The following is a 20,954-nucleotide window of genomic DNA, read 5'->3' on the forward strand; positions in this document are numbered from 1 at the left end:
CGGAAGTGAAGGGGGCGCTATTTTGCTATGTTATCTGAGGCAGTATCAGGCCCGAAAAGATGCGACTAAGGAGCAGATTTAGAAGTTCACAGAAAGCTACAGAATCTGTTAAAAACTGTGAGCTGCGCCGAAGTAAATAAAAGTTCAAATTCATGCTGAGAGTGAAAATCCTTCCTAAAGGTAAAAATATGTCACAGATTTCAAAAGAAAATAAAAACGGGAGACCGCGGATAACGGTCCGCGTTATACCATAGACATAAAAAAACAGGCGCCTCATGGCCGCGCCTGCCTATTGTCGCTGACGAGATTTAGGGCGGCCATCTTGGAGAGGTCGACCGCTCCACTCAGACTTATATGTTTGACATGGGGAATGAAGTATCAGCGCATTTAATTAATCATAACTCGCTAAATACTCAACATATTTTCACGATGTTTTGCTGTAAACCTTATTCAAACATCGCTACATTTACAAGGACATTATTTTTAAAATATTTTTGAATCGACTGATGCATGGTTCAGCATATTTAAATATTGGTGTGGAAAACAGAATAGATTTGGAATAGAATGTTTTGATATTGATGTATGATGAGCATTTTACAAAACACACAACCAGTCATAAGTTTTTAATATATTATTTAGTAAAATCAATACATATTTATATATAAATATATATAAATATGAGAAACAAAGATGATTAAATAATGATGAACATGGTTATATACATAATATCTATATAGGTTTTATTCATGTTTTCCAGTCGAGGAGTTGCAGCTTAAGAGATCCATAGCAGTGGATCCGTCTCTCCTTAAACTCATTTCCCTCTTTATGAAACCTTCTAAACTAAAACGGGAGATATCTTACTTTAGACAGAGTGAAACAATTACATATAAATAACAGTCTTTGCAACTTTGTGTCGCATAATCTAAATCAATGTTAGGGGATAATTAAAACTTTTTAAGATTTACAAAATCTCAGTTAGCCTTCATAGCTGAAGCCGGTGTTACACCGTTAGCACTATAGCTGTGATTCTTAACCTTTTTTGAGGTACCGAACCCACCAGTTTCATTTGCGCATTCACTGAACCCTTCTTTAGTGATAAATGTATTTATTTTTTTTCCAAATTCCAAATTATGTTTTTTTACTGGTGCACAAAATGAGCCGTGAATGAACGTCACCTTGCTCAAAGAACAAAACCAACACAATTCATGAACTCACAGCAAGTTACAGTGTTACTTTATTCTGGCCCCCCAAAAATATTTCAGCCCCATAAAAGAATTTCAGCCCCCAAAAATATTTTATAGTGACTATAGCTAATATTAGCTGGTGGATATAACTACAGTATAGTAATATTCTATTCACAAAATATAAACAGTAATATGTCCATCTTGCTTGTGAAACGTAATCCCCCGAGATCTCACGTCAATAATTCATCGATATGAACAAAAACATCCGGCAGTGCTGAGGTTTCTGCTGCTGTTTTGGTTTAGCCAAGTAGGAGGGACGACCGCTCCAAGATGGCCGCCTTAAATCTCGTCAGCGACAATAGGTCATGAGGTGTCTATTCTTTAAATCTGTCTATGTTTGTAACCGGCTGCCATGTTTCCATCAGCGTTTTATTTATTCATATTTTGAAGCATCGCATTAGAAACAGCTGAAGGAAAATACTAAATATAAAATCAATCTGTCAAACGCTTCAAGTGTTTCTTCAGAAAAACAGACCGCAGCTCTGACGTAGCGAACATTTTACCTGAATGACGCTTCGCTTCAAACCAGCAGGTGGAGACGCAGAGTCAGAAACAGCGACTGTCTCTAAGCTCTTTATGGATGTCGATCTGTCCGTTCAAGTTTTAAAACTGTTCACTTTACTTATTATAGATAATCTGATTAGATCGTGCCAACATGGACCCGACCAGAACCGGGCTCAGAGTGAAAAGAAGCAGAACTTCAGTCCAGTTTCTACATGAATAACTTTTATTTGGCGTCTAAACAACAGAGAGAAGAATGGCTGCTTGTTCCAACAGCAGGAAAAATATTCAAACATTCCAGAAAATTCATTCAAAACAGACAAAAATCTCCATCAGAATCAGTTAAAGCTCCGCGCTTCACTAGAAAACCATTAAAGCATTTCATCATTGGTTCTAGCCTCAAATCTCTATGATCTACAGCTTCTAGAGCTGCTCCAGCTGGAAGGTTCTGGTTCCAATTCTGGTTCCGGTCCATCTCCTCCAGCTGGAAGCAGTTTTCATCTACAAACAGAGTAAAAACGGGTTGGGGTTCTGGGTCTACGGGAATCGTCTTCACATCAGCAGAATTTGGCAGAGCTTCCTGTCCGCCGCCGATGGCGGCGACCGAAACTTGGACTCAGCTGACGGAAGAAAGTTCTAGAAAACCAGAATAATTAGCAACATTAAAGGCTTCGCTCTGCATGAAACCGGGTCGCTCCAGAACCGACACCAAGGCAGCAAGAAGCTCCTGGCAGAGCAGACATGTGACCCCGAGGACAGAGGGGCGGGGCTTAGCGGGGGGGACTCCACTGATGGACTCGTGTCCTCCAGTTCTACGCTGGGAGTTTAAAGGGACAGGTCCGAGTTTTACTGCAGGCCGTCCTCAGGGTCGGGGGTCAGGGGTCACCGTAAAGACTTGTAACCTAACTCGGTGAACTCCCAGGCCCTCTGTGGTTCTCCATATGAACCTCAGAGGTCAGAGGTGAAGGTGGAGCTGCAGGTGTCTCCATCTGTCTCTCATTTGGTCGTTTGGACTCGTCGTCCAATAGAAACTCGTCGTTTTGGTTCCTTTGTTCTTCAGAGCGAAAACAAACTGAATCTGGATCAGAACTTCCTCTTTGGACGCCGTTCAGCGCGTTAATATTTGGCTCCAACACATCACAGGTACGCTGAAACATGGCCGACAGGAAGTGGCCACGCCCGCCTTTATGTGTTCATAAAGAGACGGTGAGGACGTCCCACAGAGACGTGTCCACCATGTCCAAACTGTCCTGCTTCACCTCTGCAGCAGCTCAGAGGTCAGAGGTCAAGGGACAATCATGGAGCTTTTGGTTGTGAGGTAGCTTGGCCTGAGCAGCAGGAGGTCAGAGGTCAAAGCCTGAGGTAGTGGTGTGGGGGTGTAGGGGGCAGCTCTTCCTCCACTTTCTGACCTACAGTGAACTCTGCTGCCACCTGCTGGCCAGAACGTGGTAATCCCTTTGGTTCTGGCCCCAGAGGCCCGGCAGGTCCGCTACCTGCTCAGGTGGTTCTGAGGCCCGGTTCTGGTCGGACCGGCGGGAACTCGGCACAGTTGGTGATCAAACGGAAACGACACCAAACTAAAGAAAAAAGGTTTTGGTTTGAGCAGGAAGTGACTCTGATTCCACAGAGGACGGTCCGGGTCAGGGGTCAGGGGTCAGGGTCAATGTGACCAGGTCATCGTGGTACCGGGTTAGAGGGACTCAGCTTTGGCTCAATGTGGGAGAGGTAGTGAACAGAGCGGTCAGTCTCTGCAGCTTCATCATTTAAAGGTGGAGGTGAGGCTGTGTGTGTGTGTGTGTGTGGGGTGGGGGTGGGGGGGGGGAGGGGGGGGGGGTCTAACCCACCGTCCCTGTGGGGGGGTTATCCGGGTCCAGATTCAGCAGATCGACTCGACTCAACCATGACGGTCACTGGAGGAGGGGCGGAGTCACATCTCTGCAGGTGGAGCAAAAGGTGATGATTAGCTTGGTTCTGATGGTTCTGATCAGCACCATCAGAACCATCAGCAGAACTGAACACATATTATAGCTGAAGCTAACGTTAAACCATTAAGCACATTTAAAATATTAAAAAGCTTAGCAGAAGCTAACGCTAATGCGGCACACAGGCCATTTTGATGAAATAGTCGATGTAAATTAAATCTTTGGTGTTTTTGCGTGTTATTTACTGGCTCTGTTGCAGTTTGACGTGGTTGCGGTGGGGGTCAGTATCGCTCCGCCGTTGCTAGGAGACGACAGTTGTGGAACGGATGTTTTGTTCTCTCTTCCTAATGGCTGTGTAGCGATACCGCTAACTTTCTAACAACTATTAAATTCAAATGTTGCGGACTCAATTACAATATCTCGCTTGATTGTTTGCCACCGTTACACAAACGTTAAAATGTCGGTCTCACTTCTTCTTCTTCTCCTCCTTCCTGGCCTGAGACTCGCTAACAGCAGAGTCCTCCGTTTCTGATTCTGCTGCATTTTATCACTTTAACGTTTCATGAACTAAAACAGGATGTGACATAAAGTTCATCCAAGTCATGAAAATGGGAAACATTTTATGGCAATAACTGCTTCGAGTGGCTCAAATAAATGGCAGCCATGTTGAAAAATGGTGGTCATCCTGACATTCTATTGCTGGGTTTCAGATGACGTAGCATCGACGTCACCCAGTGCAGATGGAGGGCAGGAAGTGAGTGCAGGCCGTTTAGTCTGAGTCCTGTACGGTTGTTCCAACCGCTCTAATAGAGAGAAAGATAAACGTTATTTTCCTGTTTGGAAGGTAGTCGGTCACAGGGAGTTAATTAAAAAAATTAAAGCGCCATCCGGGTCTCGTGACTGAAACCCAGCAATTGGCTGATGGGAAATATGAAGATTAGCGCATGCTAATGTTTCTGCCAGAGCTGGGTTGTGATTGGCTGGTTGGATTCAGCTGAATGTTTGTGACCAGGTCTGAAGCTAATCGTTCAGGTGTTCTCCTCACCTGGCTCAGCTCAACGCTCTCTGCCCTTTGACCTTTAGGCCCTCTCACTCCAGTCAGGGTGGCTGGAGTCTCCCAGCTCCTCTCCTTTCTGCAGATAAAACTGAACAGAAACAGGAAGTTGCAGGTCATAGTGACAGAGGAAGCAGACAGATGATGATGATGATGATGATGATGTACCTGCGTCTATACGCCAGCAGGATGAAGAGCAGGCAGCAGAGGACGCAGGCCAGGCCGCTGTGGACGCCGACCAGCAGCGTCGACATGGACGGGTCGGACTGGTCGCAGTTACAGCTCTGACCAGCTGGGGGCGACAAAGCTGTCAGGTTAACCTCTAAACTGGGCAAACTGGTTCCAGCCTTGGAAGCTCCGCCTACCTGCTGCTGAGGCTCCGCCCTCTGCCAGAGACACCAGACGACGAGCGGACGGACTGTCTCCGTTCCCGTTGAACGCCACCAGCTGGATCTCATAAACCGCTGCTGGTTCTACACACACACACACACACACACACATACACACACATCAGGTTACCCTGGGCCCCCTGGCCAGGTGAGCAGGGGGCGGGGCCTCCACTTCTACACCTGGCTCAGTAGCATTAGCTGCAGCTCACCCAGGTTGGAGACGGTGTGAGTGTTGATGTGTCCTGGGAAGACTTCCTGCCCCTGGACGTCGGGGTTGGAGACCCCATGGTACTGCAGCCTGAAGCCCTCCACCTTCCCTGGTTTACTGGGCAGCTCCCAGTACACCTGCATGGCCGTCTGGTTCAGCACCTTGGTGAAGAAACTGGGAGTACTGGGAACTGTGGAACAGACAGAGGGCGACGTTAAGCAACCCAGACTGGGGGGGCGTGTCTCAGGTGAGTACCAGGTGAGTACCAGGTGTACCTCCGCCCAGCGTGGTGGCGGTGACGGTGGCGGACGGCGGGCTGCCACCCTCAGCAGAGTACGCCTTCAGGTAGACGTGGTAGCTGGTGGCGGCCTCCAGGTTCTGGACGTCGTGGCTGAAGGTGTTCTGGTCCACGGCCTCCTGCAGCTCGGCGCCGTCGGGGTCTGGGAACGCAGCGCAGTCAGAACCTGCTAGACAGAACCACCCGGCCCGGTCCCAACCCGGCCTGGCTCTTACCTCCCAGCCTCCGGATGTGCAGCACGTATCCGATGACCCGCCGGGCGTCCTGCGGGTCGGGCCGGTCCCAGGTGAGCCGTAAACCTGCGGCGCTCAGAGCGGCGGCTCGCAGCCCGGCGGGCGCCTCGGGCAACGCCGGCCCTGGCGCCACCGCCAGCCGGGCGCTGGCCTGGTTGGTACCGGCGCCGCTCTCCGCAATGCACTGGTAGATCGCCTCGTCCTCTGCGGAGATGCGTGTGATGGCCAGCGTCCTGCAGGGGGCAGAGCGGGTCAGAGGGATCTAGAGGGTCAGAAACCGTTCCAGACCCGGTTCTGACCTGGTTCCGGCCCGGTCCCAGGCCCCAGCAGCCTTACGTGTTGGCGTTGGTGAGTTTGACGTTGGCGCCGGGTGCCAGCAGCTTGCCATTCTTCAGCCAGATGAGGTGCGGCTGGGGGACGCCGGTGGCGGTGCAGCTGAAGACGGCGCTGCCCCCTGCTGGCCGGGAGACGGACTGCGGCCACTGAACGAACTCTGGAGGAGCTGCAGAGCGACACGGCAGCATTAGCAGGAAGCCTCCTGCAGGGGCCGCCGGCAGCAGGAAGAGCCACTCACTGAAACTTCAGGATTCATTCAAACTGTGAAATTCGTGATGATAAAAAACTAAATATTATTAGTAAAATGAGAACATCGGAATAATTAATAGCCTTCTGCGTGGAGGGAAAATCGGGTGGAAGGAAAAAATATGCTGGAAACAGGGTTCTGCAGCTTTGAGAGGATTGTGATCCAGGAGTTTCTCCAGAGCTGCAGCGTGTTAGGACAATAAAACTGGAGAAGGTTGCCATAGCGATACAATAAACAAAGTGTCTGTGTCTTTCTGCTAAGTAAAGTATTTTCTTTGTGGGAAGGTGAGACTGAGATGAAGATCCTGATGATGATGATGATGATGATGATGAAGAGCAACAGCTGCAGTCGCCTCTTTGCTCCAGCAGGGGGCCGCTCTCTGGGATTTCCCACGCTGTCGTCCCGTCAGTGAACTCATCTCTCTTTCTGAACTTGAACTTCTTTGTGTCTGTGTTTAAACTCCACTTTGACCTTTGACCCCTGCACCCCGGCAGACAGACAGGTGCTGTCTCGCCTCTGGCCGCCTGTCGTCACGGTAACCCGGAGACCCCACTCACAGCTCCTGAAGCCCCACCCCTTTGGCTTTAAATGCAAAGAAAGGGGAGGAGGTGGGGTCAGGGGTCAAAGGGCAGATTGTGTGTGTGTTGGGGGGGTTCACTAGAAGAGAAATAAAGATGATCTATGAAGCGTGGAGGCACACACACACACACACACACAGAGGGATGAAGATGAAGATGATGATGATTCAGATAAATCCTAAAGACCCAAACTGGGAGAACTGGTCCAGTTTCGTCCAGGTTCTGATTCTGGTCCAGATGCTGCATTCTTCCTCTTACTCATTTCTTCGGACCGCCTCAGAGAACTGACCGGGTTCTGTGATAAACAGAAGGTGGTTCTGACCCAGATGGGTCGGCTGGTACTGACTTTGCAGATCAGAGGTTCTGCTGCAGCCCAACAGAACCAGGATAAACGGGTCCATCAGAGGTTCTGCTCAGTGACGGGGCGGGTCGGACCGGGTCGGGTTCTGCCGGGACAGACGGCGCCGCTGTGGGAACCAGATCCTCATTGTGCGCAGCGTCTCTTCTCATGCTAATCAACATGCTAATGGCCTGACCTCTGACCCCACAGCACCCCCAACCTCAGGCTGAGCGAAGCTAACAGACCTTCATCTGGACCAGAACCAGAACCTTTTGGTAGCAGCCTGCTGGTTCTGCTGGAGTGGGAGGCGGATCCAACAGTACCAGCTTGTGCAGATGAACCCCTTCCTGGCTGGGGTCATCCAGAGCGCTCGCTGTAGTCATGCTGCTACGCTCCTCTCTCTCAGAGAGGAACTGATTCCAACAAAGAACTGAAAACCACCAAGTGATTCAGAATCTGTCTGATCCGATTGGTTCTGGATCGGCCCGGTTTGTCTGTGAGGCCAGAGGTCCAAAGTCGGTTCTTTACCCAGAATGCTGCTGCTGGAGTTCTGACCAGAACCAGGAGGTTAGAGACATAAACCCAGTTCTCCAGAACCTCCACTGGATCCCTGCAGCTCAGAGAATAAACTTTAAATCCTGTTAGCTTATAAATCACTGAACGGATCAGAACCACAACACATTAAAGATCTGCTGCTGCTGCTGGATCAACCTTCCAGACCCCTCAGGTTCTGGTTCTGGTTCTGCTCTGCATCAGAACCAGAACCAAACGAGGAGAAGCAGCTTTCAGCTTCTATGCACCACAAATCTGGAACAAACTTTCAGAAAACTGAAAACCAGCTGAAACACTGAGATCCTTTAAATCCAGACTAAAACCATCTGATTAGAGTTTTATTAGAAACGTAATCAATAATCAATTTAACGATGGAACTTTATGTCATGTTTGATTGTTGATTCTGTTTTATGACTTTGTGTTTTTATGATGTAAAGCTCTGAAAGGACTTGCTGTACAGATTAAACTCGATTGGATTCACCTTGCACCACCAGGCGTCCCAGCGCAGTTCTTCTGGACCGGCTGCCGGGCCGGTTGGCGGAGCAGACGTAAACCCCGGAGTGCTGCAGAGACGCGTCCGAGATCATCAGGTTCCCCGTCCCCAGGACCTGGACGCCCTCCACGCCGATGGACCGGCCGTCTGGTGGCGGAGGACAGGACAGGTGAGGACAGGTGAGGACAGGTGAGGACAGCTGCTACAGACAGACAGGTGATGGTGGCGTTACCAAGGCGACTCCAGGACACAATGGGGCGTGGGTTTCCTGTTGCGATGCATTCCAAGATGGCGGTTTGGTGGATGTTGATGGTGAGGTTCTGAGGTCCAGAGAGGATGACGGGCTCCTTGTAGGTTCTGGACCCTGCAACTGGACCCACAGAACCAGAACCCATCAGAGAAACGGCCCAGACCCGCCGACACCAGAACCACCGATCAGGTAGAGAGCTCAGCCGGTTCCCTTACCGGTGACGGACAGCTGGGCCTCGCGGCTGTAGCGCGTGTTGGCCACGTTGGAGGCGACGCAGCGGAACAGACCGCCGTCGGAGCGCTGGACGGCGGTCACCTGCAGGACGCCGTTGGGGAGCAGAGTGTACCTGCAGACACGGCCGGGGGAAACGTGATGACAAGGCTCTGGACGCCTGCCAGGAGCTGCAGGTAAGGAGGGTCACCTGGGGTCGGCGGTGCTCAGAGGGAGGCGGTCCTTCTGCCAGGTGATGTTTGCCTCAGGAATCCCGTTCACCTGGCAGCTGAGTCTGGCCACACCCCCTTCGTCCACGGCCAGGGACTGTGGGTGGGACAGGAACTTTGGGAGCGCTGCGGGATGGAGACAGGTCAGTTCAGGTGTGCTGCAGGTGGGGGATGATGTCACATGGTGCAGGTGTGACTCACAGGCCAGCTGCGCCCGCGCCTTGCGGCTGATCAGCAACCCGTAGCGGTTCTGCGCCGCGCAGTCGTACTCGCCGGCATCCGACTCGTTGCTCTCTCGCCTCTTGGAGAAGTTCCTGATGAGCAGCGTGCCGTTGGCCAGCACCGCCGCCCTGTCGCCGGTTGCTATGGGAACGCCGTTACGCCTCCAGGTGATGCTGACGGGCCCCTCCCCCTCTACCTGGCAGTGCAGCATCAGGGGGCGGTCCCTGACAGCGATCACGTCCCTGGGCTCCATCAGGAAGGCGAGCTCCGAGGCTCCCAGCACACCTGGAGGGCAGGTAGGAAAGGGGCGGGGCCTCAGCTGGAGCACACGGTGACAATAAGGTCTGCCTGCAGGCAAAACTCAGGGCACAACTCACTGCAGGCTCTACTGAGGAATGAGAACCATGGAGGCTGATGAAGGTGATGATGAAGGTGATGATGATGATGTCAGCATTCCTTCCGGTCGCGCCTGCAGGCAGAGCTCTGGGTTAAAATCAAACTCCTTAAATCAGGATCGCCACACGGGGGAGTGGGCGGAGCTAATGCTGCTCACACCGAGCGCGTCCAGGACGCGACGCCTGAAGCGTTTCGAGAGTTTTGAGGCCGACGACGGAGTTTATAAAATCTGAACTTTTGCCGTGGACCCGGAGCATGAACCAATCAGAGAGACTCTGCTGTGTGACGTAGTAGCGGCTGCCAGGAGATGCGCAGGCACCGATGGGGTCGTGAGACGGAAACAGCGCCGATAGTCCAGCTAGCCAGTGAAACCCGGGAAACTTCGGAATCATCTGGAGAATTCAAACAGGCGCTGGACGGCGACATTCTGGTGATTTCAGTAAATAAAACCAGACTTCAGTATTTCATAGGGAAGAGGATTAACTGTCACCGTCTCAGTAGAAAGACATCTGAGCTTCATATTTTGGTGCTACTCTCTAAATTTCATCCGCCATAGTCCAGAGACCGGCGGCGGAAAACAGCGACTCATCCCAAGTTCTCTTGGCTGCGCTGAAGTAAATAAGAGAGAAAAGTTCAAATACATGCTGAGAGTGAAAATCCTTCCTAAAGGTGAAGATATATCACAGATTTCAAAAGAAAATAAAAACAGGAGACCGCGAATAATATAGCAAATAGCGCCCCCTTCACTTCCGGAGTGCAATGGTCCCTTTTCCAAATAAGGTCTGAGACTGACAGCGGCCCGTCCCGCCCCTTCCTGTTTGCTGCAGCCAGGTCCTTCTCTTTCGTCCTACCGTTCATCCGACCTGAAGCGTCAGACGCGTTCGGTGTGAACGCAGCATTAGCCCTGACGTCATGTGACCAGCCCGCCTGGTGTGACGTCACAGCTCCACCTGTGGGTTGAGGTTGTTATTAAAGGTGACTGAATGTCTGCGATCTCATTGGCTGAGTTGGTTCAGGACTCAGGCGTGTTAAACTCCAGGCCTCCGGTCGCTGTCCTGCAGGTTTTAGATGAGCCTCAGGTACAAAACGCTGGAATGAAACGGCTTCATGACCTCCTGGTGTGGACCGGTTCTCCAGAGTTCTGCTAATGACCTCATTATTCTGTCCAGGTGCAGCAGAGGAACATCAGGCCACCGACCCTCCTGTGGTTCAGGTGTTTCGTTACGGTTCTTCAAACTGAACCCAACCAGAACCGATGGTCTTGTTTAACCACCCAGAGTGGCTAGAGGAGGCAGAACCAGACCGAAGCTGGACCGGAGCTGACTGGGTGGAACCAGGTTCTGATCTGATCAGTCGGGTCAACGATGCTCTGCTGGTTTCCATAGAAACATCTAAACTGGTCATAATAAGTAGCTGAGCTCACTGCACCGATAACCGATCAACTGGAATGAATGAATGAATGAATGAATGAACTGAAATTACTTTCATAAAGTTCTTCCAGACCATCGGAGCATCCGATTGGTCGGTCTGTGAAGCTGCACTTGAACTCAGCTGCAGTCTGCCCCCCCCAGCTGACTGACCTCTGACCCCCAGCATGAAAGAAAACAATCAGAACAACAAACCAGACCAGACATGATCCCCCTGCAGCCCCGCTGCAGCTGTCTGACCCACCAGAACCTCCTGGTAGTTCCTCATCCAGGTTCTGGTCCGAATGCTTCTGCTTCTGGTTCTGGTTCTGGACCAGATAATAACAGATACATTGATAAAAACACAAAGCGTTGCTGCGGAATAAAACACCTGAAAACATGGCAACATGGGGCAACATGGCAACATGTTTTCCTATGTGGAATCGAACCAGCAACACCAGACCTGGCCGTTGTTTGTGCTGTGGTGTTGCCATAGCGATGGAGCTGATATTTCATGATGTTTTCGTAACTAGTTGTTCATTTTTCTGGAGAATCAGGCAAAGAATTGATTTAAGTTTTTACCCAAAACCTTTGAAGCTCCTTTAGAAACTATTTTAAAATTTTGTAATTAATTTATTAAGTTTATAATAAGTTTATTCCAACTTATTATATGACAAATAATAATGGTATCAAAGCATAACTGGGACATTTCTAAAGGTTAAATTATTTCTAATAAATCTAAAATTAAAAAGTGAATGTTTCCATGAGCCGTAAATAAATAAAATATTAAAATCTGTGAGATATTTTCCTTTTCCATCTGTGGTTGACGTTGCCGCCGTCGGTGTTGGCAGCTCCTGCTTCGCTTTACGAAGACAAGCTGGCGCCGGCGGCGCTTCGTTAAAACGGGGCCCCGATGGAGCCGAAGGTCCAGCATCATCATCATCATCATCACCCCCCTTCCTGAGGGGGAGGGGCTCATCATGGGGGGGTCTGACTGCACATCCCCCAACCCTGAGCAGCAGACGGGCCCAGAGGTCAGGAGGTCATGAGACCGACCCCCAGGCCCCGCCCCCCCGACTCTGAACGTGAACTTCACGGTTCCAACAATTACCCCCCCAGGGGTAAATCCTTCAGCACCCTGAGAACCAGACAGCCCCCCCCCCTGGACAGATGTCCTTCAGTCTGCTGCTGAACGGGTCACTTCCTGTTCAGGTGAGTCACCCGGGTTGGGTTAAACTGGGTGACTTTAGCCCAGTGCTTCCCAGTCCTCAGGCCCCCAGTCTGCAGCTTTAGATGAGCCTCTGCTCCAGAACCGCTGATCCAAACGGTTCCATCAAGAACTGCAGCCTGTTAATCAATCCAGGTGTGGCAGCATGGAAACATTCAGGCAGGAGGACCGGACCTGAGAAACGCTGCTTTACACTGAACCAGTTTCTCCCAGTTTGATCTGCTGCTGGTCAAACTGGGAGCCTGAAAGTAAAAACTGGAGTGAAGACAAAAGAAAACGAAGAGAAAAAGGAGCGAATGATGGAGGGAGGATGAAGAGAGAGGGGAACAACGGTGACGATGATGGTTCTGGTTCTGATCCGATCAGATTTAAGCATCAGCCTTTCAGCAGCTTTTAAACTGATTTTCATTAAACCACACTGCTGTGTTTTTATTGGTCAGATGAAAAATGGGAAGCTCTGATTGGCTGAAGCAGAAAAGCTTCAGATGTAAACTTCTGGGTTCCTGATGAAGAGGAAGAGAAATCAGGAAATGATGAAGAGGAGGGAATGTAAATCAGAAGATGAATCAGATCCAGAACCTCAGAGTTCTGATGGCATCGGGTCGGTGAACAGAACCTTTGGTTCTGAAACAGAGTCTGACCTGAACAGCAGAGTCCCAGCAGCATCATCAACATCTTCATCATCGTCTTCAGCCTCCTGATTCTTCTCTTCCCTGTTACAGAACCCGGTTCTCCTCTGGCTCTGACCCGGTTCTGCTGCAGAGCCTCCTCGCTGCTGCTCCTTCTGAAGTCGGGCTCCAACTGAACCAGAACCCGGAGACGCCTGGCTGATGTGGGAGGGGCATGAGGGGGAGGAGGGGTTAAAGGTCAGACAGAAGGGAGGAGGGGGAGAAAGAGGAGTTTTTATTTTATGGCAACAGAACAACAGAATCAGAACCACACTGAGGTTCTGCCTAGAACTGAGGTTCTGACCCGTTTCACCGGTTCTGATCATCAGAACCATCCAGCGGGTCCAATCTCTGCTTCTGTCAGATTCTTTAGATTCTAGAAAAGTTCTGGTTCAAACTGGACCTGAAGCTGGTCAGAACCAGTCCATCAGAACCAATCCTTTAACTTCCTCTCAGTCCAGAAGTTCTGGTTCAGCCCGGTTCTGCTGATCTGAGCAGGAGGAGCCTCGACTTATTTAATGTCCGATCCATTTAGCTGCTGGTTCTGTTCTGGTTTTGTTGAGGTTTTGGTTCTGAGGAAGCAGTGAAGCCTCCCAGCTGAGGCCCAGTTGAACCAGAACCGTTTTGGGTTCGAACTGGTTCTGCAGCATCAGAACCTGAAGCTTCTATGTGGAGCTATAACAGAACCATCGGACCAAACGAACTGGGCCAATAAAGCTGGTTCTGGTTCTGAAACATAAAGTAAGTGTAGAGCCCCCGCTGGCCGCTGGGTGGCGGCAGAGAGCCGCTCAGGCTGCAGCAGCAGAAGAAGAAGCGTGGCGGGATGTAAACAGGAAGTGGACCTCTGACTGAAACAGGACGGGTTCTTTTCTGAAAGGTTTAGGATAAACTGATGGAGGTTCGGCTGCAGGAAGATGACCGTTAGAACCGGAACCAGAACCCGCTGAAAGGTCAGAACAGACCGAACCGAACCAAACCATCAGAGTTTAGACTGAGGTTCTGCTCGAATTCTGGCATCAGAACTTCTTTTGTAGTTTTATTTAAAAGGTTCGGAGGTTCTGATCCGGAGATCCAGTTCATGATCAGTTTCGGAACTCTCCAGTTTGGATCAGGGTCCGGTTCGGTTAGAGTTCCTCCGGTCCAAATAGATCAGAACCGGTGTTCTGACTATCTGAGCTGCCTCGTCAGATTTTCCTACCGTAGCACTAGTCTGTCTGTCGGTGCTACGCGTCCAAAGCTGCTACCATCATGTTTACAATCAGAAAACTATAGCAGGTTGTTAATGTTAAATATATTTTATAACATTATTTGAGGGACTGAAGTGGAAGCTTAACAGTTATGGTTAGCTTAGCATCGAAACAATTTCTATCCATGACGAAACCACAAGAAGATGACTTCCTTCATCTGAATATCTACCTGTTTAAAATGAAAAGCTGTAGATGTATGCACTAATCCTTTACTAGAATATCCTACCTGTTAAAAAGATTTTTAATACAGAGGCGTTTGTAAGAATAAAACAGTATCAGACAGAGGAAACAGGTTTTTATTGGAATTAAATTAAACAGACAACAGATCACCGTAACTTTTTTTGCGCATTAATCCGCTGTATAACAAACTTTATCAAATGCAGCGCAGCCACAATGTGTCACCGAACTGAGCAGGTCACTGTGTTCCTGAAATGATAGGCTATGATTAATATACACTAATATTACACTGTTATTACACAGCTTCAGTCCCACATCTATTTAGCAAAGTTTAATAATAAAGAAAGAGTGTAATTAAACTAAAATATTTTAAAATTTAGGGACAGAATAGCCCAAAAAACAACGTATTTTGTCCCGATTAACCACCAAACAATGACAGTTGTTTACAGTAGTAACGACTATGCAGACGGCAAACTAAAGCCATTTACAAGCTGCCTGTCATCCATCTATTTTCTTTCACCCTTGTCCCTTAGAGGGGTCGAAAGGTGCTGCTGTCTATCTCCAGATAACGTTCCGGGCGAGAGGCAGGGTACGCCCTGGACAGGTCGCCAGTCTGTCGCAGGGCAACACAGACATGCAAACTCCATGCAGAAAGACCCCAGGCCGGGAATCGAACCCAGGACCTTCTTGCTTCAAGGCAACAGTGCTACCAACTGGGCCACTGTGCAGCCTGTTATGTAAAGTAAAAACATGAAGTGAAACAGCAGTGAAAGCCACGTATAAAATAAATTAAATAAAGCTTACTGTAATCTTCGATGAAACAAAACACATGAAATGAAACTTCCACAGGTAGGACGTATTTATAAGAAATCTGCTGAGTTAGCAGTATGTGACGTAGCATTGATGTGCGCCTTACCACAAGGTAGGACGGATTTACAGTTAGCACAGATAAACAGAACACCTGTTGCCCCGGACTTTAACAGGGGGTGGGGCATTGGCTAATTTTAGGGGCAAAATGAGTCTATGTAGCAACAATAATATGACTCAAGTAAAAGAAAAAGGTACAGCGCAGTAAAACTACATTAGCTAGTCATCTTTTCAGCTAACATTAGCTAGTCATCTTTTAGCTAATATTAGCTAGTCATCTTTTAGCTAACATTAGCTAGTCATCTTTTAGCTAACATCAGCTAGTCATCTTTTTAGCTAACATCAGCTAGTCATCTTTTTAGCTAACATTAGCTAGTCATCTTTTAGCTAACATTAACTAGTCATCTTTTAGCTAACATCAGCTAGTCATCTTTTAGCTAACATTAGCTAGTCATCTTTTAGCTAACATCAGCTAGTCATCTTTTAGCTAACATTAGCTAGTCATCTTTTAGCTAACATCAGCTAGTCATCTTTTAGCTAACATTAGCTAGTCATCTTTTAGCTAACATCAGCTAGTCATCTTTTAGCTAACATCAGCTAGTCATCTTTTTAGCTAACATTAGCTGTATCCAACAGCTTTACTCAACCCAGTCGGTTAGTTTGGGGAAAAACTGTTCTTTGCGTTTTGTTGGTTTGCTGCTATGATTCTAACACACCTGAGCAGTTCTGCACAACAGCGCTCGCTCATGTTGTGTTTAAAGGCGGCTCGGAAAAACATGTTGCGACGTGTTAACAACGGATTAAACAGTTTTAACGGCTGAAAAATGTGACAGAAGGTGCAGACATGGGAAGTGTGGAAGCCCCTACTGTATCAAGCCGATAGAGGAATAACAGATGGCTGACTCTGTGGGCGCCCAATGACCGCCAATGCAACCGGGCCTCTGCAGAACTTGACGGCTCTGGTTCTACGGCACTTGGACACACTGTGGGGGTGTGGTCTCCGTCAGGTGCGGGTTGGGGGCGTGGCCTCTGACTTTATTAATTTATGTTTCCTCTCAAAATGAAAACGACAGAAGCAATGAAGCAAAAATCTCAATAAAAAATGTCTGAAGAGTTTTAAAGGTGAACAATAAATACATAGTAAGTTTGATATTGAATCATCAATCATCAATCATCAATCAGCAGCAACACTAAAAACTGGAAGAAGCTGGTCCAGACGAACCAGAACCAGAAGTGTCAGGTTCTGGTTCTGGACCAGTAAGATGGTCCAAAAATTAGTTTTTATCATTTAATTTTATTTAAACGTTTAAAAAATGGAAAGAGAATTGTTTTTGACCCGTTTTCAATGAAAGTTCTTACAAAAGATCTATGGACCGGAACCGAACTAGAACCGAATCAGCAGGTCTTATGAAGTTGATTGTTTTATCTGAACAGAACCTTTTTGGTTATCTGATCTAGGTCCATCAGGAGCTGCTGATTCTGAATGAAGTTCTGACCCAGTTGGGTTTGGGTCAGCACAGTTCTGATTGGTACTGGTCCAGTTCACACAGGATTTTAGGACTGAAGGAAGTGAAAATCTTCCAGGTCGGTTTGTTTTCAGATCTGGGTCTAGAATCGGTCCTGAGTTCTGATTGGACCAGTCGGTGCGTTCGTATTGGGTCAGAACTATGTCGGGTCAGAACCTGGTACTGAAGCTCTGTCTCTCTGTGTTTTCAGGATCCAGATTCTCACGGTCCAGGTTCTGGTTCTGATCCGGCAGTCTGGGTGGCGATGGCGGGTCGCGGACACGGCCGCAGAACTCTGGGTTTGGACCCGGTCGGAACCAGCAGAGGCGACTCCCTGCCTCCGGCCGTGCAGCAGCCCACACCCGTGTTCCCGGTAAGCTCCGCCCCCTTTCCTCTCATCTGGCTCCTGTCCTCAAGTGGTTCTGGTTCTGTTGGAAGGGTCCAACTCCAAACGAACTAGAATGAGGGCAGCAGTGCACTCTGGGAGTTGTAGTTGATGCTGTGCGGTTTCCCAGGTAATGGAGCAGAAGCCCCTCCCCTTGGCAGGTGGGGAGGAGTCAGAGTACCTGACGGCGCTGAAGCAGGACTTCAGGGTGGCCATGAGGAGTCAGCCATGTTTCATCCAGCCGGCCGCCGCCCACAGAGGTCAGAACTCACCAATCAGGAGTCAGCAGCTAACTCACCAAGCTGTGCTCTTATTCTGAAAAGCTCTCTCTACTTCCTGTCAGATGTGGAGCGATACTCAGATAAATATCACCCGAGTGACAAGATGGACGGCCTCACTGACTGGATCATAGGTGAGTTCAATTCAATACGGAACAGTTCATTTCAGTTTAGTTTGGTTCAGTTCAGTTCGTTTTAGTTCGGTTCGTTTTAGTTCAGTTCGGTTTGGTTCGGTTCGTTTTAGTTCAGTTCGGTTTGGTTCGGTTCGTTTTAGTTCAGTTCGGTTTGGTTCGGTTCGGTTTAGTTTGGTTCAGTTCGGTTCGGTTTAGTTCGGTTTGGTTCAGTTCGGTTCAGTTTAGTTGAGTTTGGCTCGGTTTAGTTTGGCTCGGTTTAGTTTGGTTCGGTTTAGTTCGGTTCAATTTAGTTTAGTTTGGCTCGGTTTAGTTTGGTTCGGTTTAGTTTGGTTCGGTTCAGTTCAGTTCGGTTTAGTTTGGTTTGTTTTAGTTTAGTTCGGTTCAGTTTAGTTTGTTTCTTTTTCAGTTCAGTTCAGCTCGTTTTAGTTCGGTTTGGTTCAGTTCAGTTCCGTTCAGTTTAGTTTGGTTCAGTTCGTTTTAGTTCGGTTTGGTTTAGTTCGGTTCAGTTCAGTTTGTTTTAGTTCAGTTCGTTTTAATTCGGTTCGTTTTAGTTCAGTTCGGTTTGGTTAGGTTTGGTTTAGTTTGGTTCAGTTCGGTTCGGTTTAGTTCGGTTTGGTTCAGTTCGGTTCAGTTTAGTTTAGTTCGGTTCGTTTTAGTTCAGTTCGGTTCAATTTAGTTTAGTTTGGCTCGGTTTAGTTTGGTTCGGTTTAGTTTGGTTCAGTTCAGTTCGGTTTAGTTTGGTTCGATTTAGTTTAGTTCGGTTCAGTTTAGTTTGTTTCTTTTTCGGTTCGGTTCAGTTCAGCTCGTTTTAGTTCGGTTTGGTTCAGTTCAGTTCCGTTCAGTTTAGTTTGGTTCAGTTCGTTTTAGTTCGGTTTGGTTTAGTTCGGTTCAGTTCAGTTTGTTTTAGTTCAGTTCGTTTTAATTCGGTTCGTTTTAGTTCAGTTCGGTTTGGTTCAGTTCGGTTCGGTTTAGTTCGGTTTGGTTCAGTTCAGTTCAGTTTAGTTTAGTTCGGTTCGTTTTAGTTCAGTTCGGTTCAATTTAGTTTAGTTTGGCTCGGTTTAGTTTGGTTCGGTTTAGTTTGGTTTGTTTTAGTTTAGTTCGGTTCAGTTTAGTTTGTTTCTTTTTCGGTTCAGTTCAGCTCGTTTTAGTTCGGTTTGGTTCAGTTCAGTTCCGTTCAGTTTAGTTTGGTTCAGTTCGTTTTAGTTCGGTTTGGTTTAGTTCGGTTCAGTTCAGTTTGTTTTAGTTCAGTTCGTTTTAATTCGGTTCGTTTTAGTTCAGTTCGGTTTGGTTCGGTTCGGTTCGGTTCAGTTTGGTTCAGTTCGGTTCGGTTTAGTTCGGTTTGGTTCAGTTCGGTTCAGTTTAGTTTAGTTCGGTTCGTTTTAGTTCAGTTCGGTTCAATTTAGTTTAGTTTGGCTCGGTTTAGTTTGGTTCGGTTTAGTTTGGTTCAGTTCAGTTCGGTTTAGTTTGGTTCGATTTAGTTTAGTTCGGTTCAGTTTAGTTTGTTTCTTTTTCGGTTCGGTTCAGTTCAGCTCGTTTTAGTTCGGTTTGGTTCAGTTCAGTTCCGTTCGGTTTAGTTTGGTTCAGTTCGTTTTAGTTCGGTTTGGTTTAGTTCGGTTCAGTTCAGTTTGTTTTAGTTTAGTTTGTTTTAATTCGGTTCGTTTTATTTCCGTTCGGTTTGGTTTAGTTCAGTTCAGTTCGGTTTGTTTTAGTTCGGTTCAGTTCAGTTCGGTCTGGGTTAGTTCAGTTCGGTTCAGTTCGGTTCAGTACGGTTTGGTTCATTTCGGTTCAGTTCAGTTTAATTCAGTTCGGTTCAGTTCAGTTCGGTTTAGTTCGGTTCAGTTCAGTTCGTTTTAGTTTGGTTCATTTTAGTTCAGTTCGGTTCAGTTTGGTTCGGTTTGGTCAGTTTAGTTTGGTTCGGTTTCGGTTCGGTTTAGTTCGGTCTGGTTTAGTTCAGTTTAATTCAGTTTGGTTGGGTTCAGTTCGGTTTAGTTTTGTTTGGTTCAATTTAGTTCGGTTCGGTTCAGTTCGGTCTGTTTAGTTCGGTTTAGTTTCGGTTCGGTTCAGTTGGTTTTAGTTTGGTTCGTTTTAGTGTAGTTCGGTTCAGTTTAGTGTGGTTCTTTTTCAGTTCGTTTTAGTTTTGTTCGGTTCAGTTGGGTCGTTTTCAGTTTGGTTCAGTTCGGTTTAGTTTTGTTCGGTTCAGCTGGGTTTAGTTCAGTTCGGTTCTCGTCCGTTTAACCCGACTCGGTTCAAACTTGGTTCAGAACCTCAAAGGAAGCAGAACCTGTTTTCTAGAGCATTCCAGTCTGGACCCTGGTGTGTCCAACAGCTCCCCCTGCAGGACTGACTGGTTCTTGTGAACCGGGTCTGTTGAAGGAACCAGAACCCGGTGGAACCAGCTGAGGTCCTGCTGAGGTTCTGCTGCTTTTGTTTCAGACTGGAAGAGATTCCCCAAAGAGCTCCGGGTCCAAATCAGGAAACCCAGAGACGGTCAGTACTCTGATACCATCTGACAGTAATCTGATTACCTGAGCCAGTGACAGCAACTGCAGTTTGCTGTGTGTCCACAGGGGCGGCGCTCAGCCGCCTGGCTGCTCCACCGTCGGGACAGAAGAAGAAGAAGAAGAAGGTTGGCGAAAAAGAGGAGGTGCTGCTCAAACTGGAGGTGAGTGTTTGGACTGAGAACAGGTGGGGTGGGTTGCACACCATGTGACCTTTGGCCTTTGACCTCCAGACGCTGGAGAAGAAGGAGCAGCAGGAGAGTTCTGAGGAGGAGGGCGAGGAGCAGAAGGAGGACGAGGCCGAGGCTGAGGAAGAGTATGATGAAGAGGAGTTTGAGGAGGTGAGGAAAGTCATGTGACCAAAGCTACTTCCTGCCAGAGCGCTAGCATGCTACCTACAGCCGCGCGTCGGCCATATTGAGAGTGGCAGGAATCGGATCCAGTCTGGCTGCAAATGCTCTCCTGATTGGACGCCCAGCAGCCAATCAGAAGCCTTCATTCACCTGTGACATCAACCAATTAAATTTAAATTTATTTCTGAAAAATAATGTTTAGTTGAAAAATGCTTAGAGTAGAATAAACTTTTATAATTATTTGATTATTGCATTATTAACGTTTTGTGATGAACTAATGTGTGTGTGTGTGTGTGTCAGGAGACAGACTACATCATGTCGTACTTCGATAACGGCGAGGACTTCGGAGGAGACAGTGACGACAACATGGACGAGGCCGTCTACTAGAACTGGTTCTGGTTCCGACCCGACTGATCCGTTTTATCGGAGCGTTCTTAAAGTTTTTGTACAAAAACTGTTTTTATTGTTTTTTGCTGTTGAAAATAAACCAGTGTGATGTTTGTAA

The 20,954-nt window shown here is 48.0% G+C and overlaps 2 protein-coding genes and 1 long non-coding RNA gene across 6 annotated transcripts; 1 reads left to right on the plus strand and 2 right to left on the minus strand.

Moving 5' to 3' along the window:
• Positions 1-1,948: 1,948 nt before the first annotated feature.
• On the minus strand, positions 1,949-11,603 carry LOC116715611 (immunoglobulin superfamily DCC subclass member 3). The gene is made up of 18 exons (XM_032556107.1): positions 11,559-11,603; positions 11,375-11,438; positions 10,555-10,653; positions 9,863-10,061; positions 9,711-9,790; positions 9,287-9,667; positions 9,067-9,211; positions 8,861-8,991; positions 8,628-8,765; positions 8,384-8,542; positions 6,186-6,351; positions 5,832-6,082; positions 5,594-5,758; positions 5,320-5,508; positions 5,087-5,194; positions 4,890-5,013; positions 4,713-4,812; positions 1,949-3,680 (listed from the first exon to the last, which is right to left on the minus strand). Exons 1-18 carry the CDS (start codon positions 11,601-11,603, stop codon positions 3,606-3,608), a joined length of 2,619 nt encoding a protein of 872 aa, XP_032411998.1. The 3' UTR covers positions 1,949-3,605.
• On the plus strand, positions 8,469-20,954 carry polr3glb (RNA polymerase III subunit GL b). Of its 4 annotated transcripts, XM_032559559.1 has the most exons (9): positions 13,337-13,955; positions 16,755-16,880; positions 17,013-17,174; positions 17,317-17,446; positions 17,530-17,598; positions 20,032-20,085; positions 20,166-20,260; positions 20,330-20,437; positions 20,750-20,954. In XM_032559559.1, the coding sequence occupies exons 3-9, from the start codon at positions 17,067-17,069 to the stop codon at positions 20,834-20,836; spliced, it is 651 nt and encodes a 216-aa protein (XP_032415450.1). In that variant the 5' UTR covers positions 13,337-13,955; positions 16,755-16,880; positions 17,013-17,066; the 3' UTR covers positions 20,837-20,954. The 4 variants fall into 4 exon arrangements, with proteins under 4 accessions (XP_032415451.1, XP_032415448.1, XP_032415450.1 ...); XM_032559560.1 differs by lacking the exons at positions 13,337-13,955; positions 16,755-16,880 and adding an exon at positions 8,469-8,574; XM_032559557.1 differs by lacking the exons at positions 13,337-13,955; positions 16,755-16,880 and adding an exon at positions 10,362-13,203.
• LOC116717896 (uncharacterized) lies at positions 11,906-15,770 on the minus strand. Its single transcript, XR_004338831.1, has 3 exons — positions 14,162-15,770; positions 12,278-12,284; positions 11,906-11,917 (listed from the first exon to the last, which is right to left on the minus strand). It is a non-coding gene; the product is annotated as an uncharacterized LOC116717896 (long non-coding RNA).

Source organism: Xiphophorus hellerii, chromosome 3, assembly GCF_003331165.1.
Source record: "Xiphophorus hellerii strain 12219 chromosome 3, Xiphophorus_hellerii-4.1, whole genome shotgun sequence".
Classification (NCBI taxonomy): Eukaryota; Metazoa; Chordata; class Actinopteri; order Cyprinodontiformes; family Poeciliidae; genus Xiphophorus; species Xiphophorus hellerii.

Excerpts from the sequence above, each read along its gene's own strand:
- polr3glb (XM_032559557.1), top strand. The coding sequence starts at position 13,168 with ATGTGGGAGGGGCATGAGGGGGAGGAGGGGTTAAAG. Across the intron at positions 17,447-17,529 it reads GCCGGCCGCCGCCCACAGAG|ATGTGGAGCGATACTCAGAT; the intron begins GTCAGAACTCAC and ends ACTTCCTGTCAG. Across the intron at positions 17,599-20,031 it reads CCTCACTGACTGGATCATAG|ACTGGAAGAGATTCCCCAAA; the intron begins GTGAGTTCAATT and ends CTTTTGTTTCAG.
- LOC116715611 (XM_032556107.1), bottom strand. The coding sequence starts at position 11,603 with ATGGCAACACCACAGCACAAACAACGGCCAGGTCTGGTGTTGCTG. Across the intron at positions 8,992-9,066 it reads CTGAGCACCGCCGACCCCAG|GTACACTCTGCTCCCCAACG; the intron begins GTGACCCTCCTT and ends CCGTGTCTGCAG. Across the intron at positions 6,352-8,383 it reads GGGACGCCTGGTGGTGCAAG|CTCCTCCAGAGTTCGTTCAG; the intron begins GTGAATCCAATC and ends GTCGCTCTGCAG.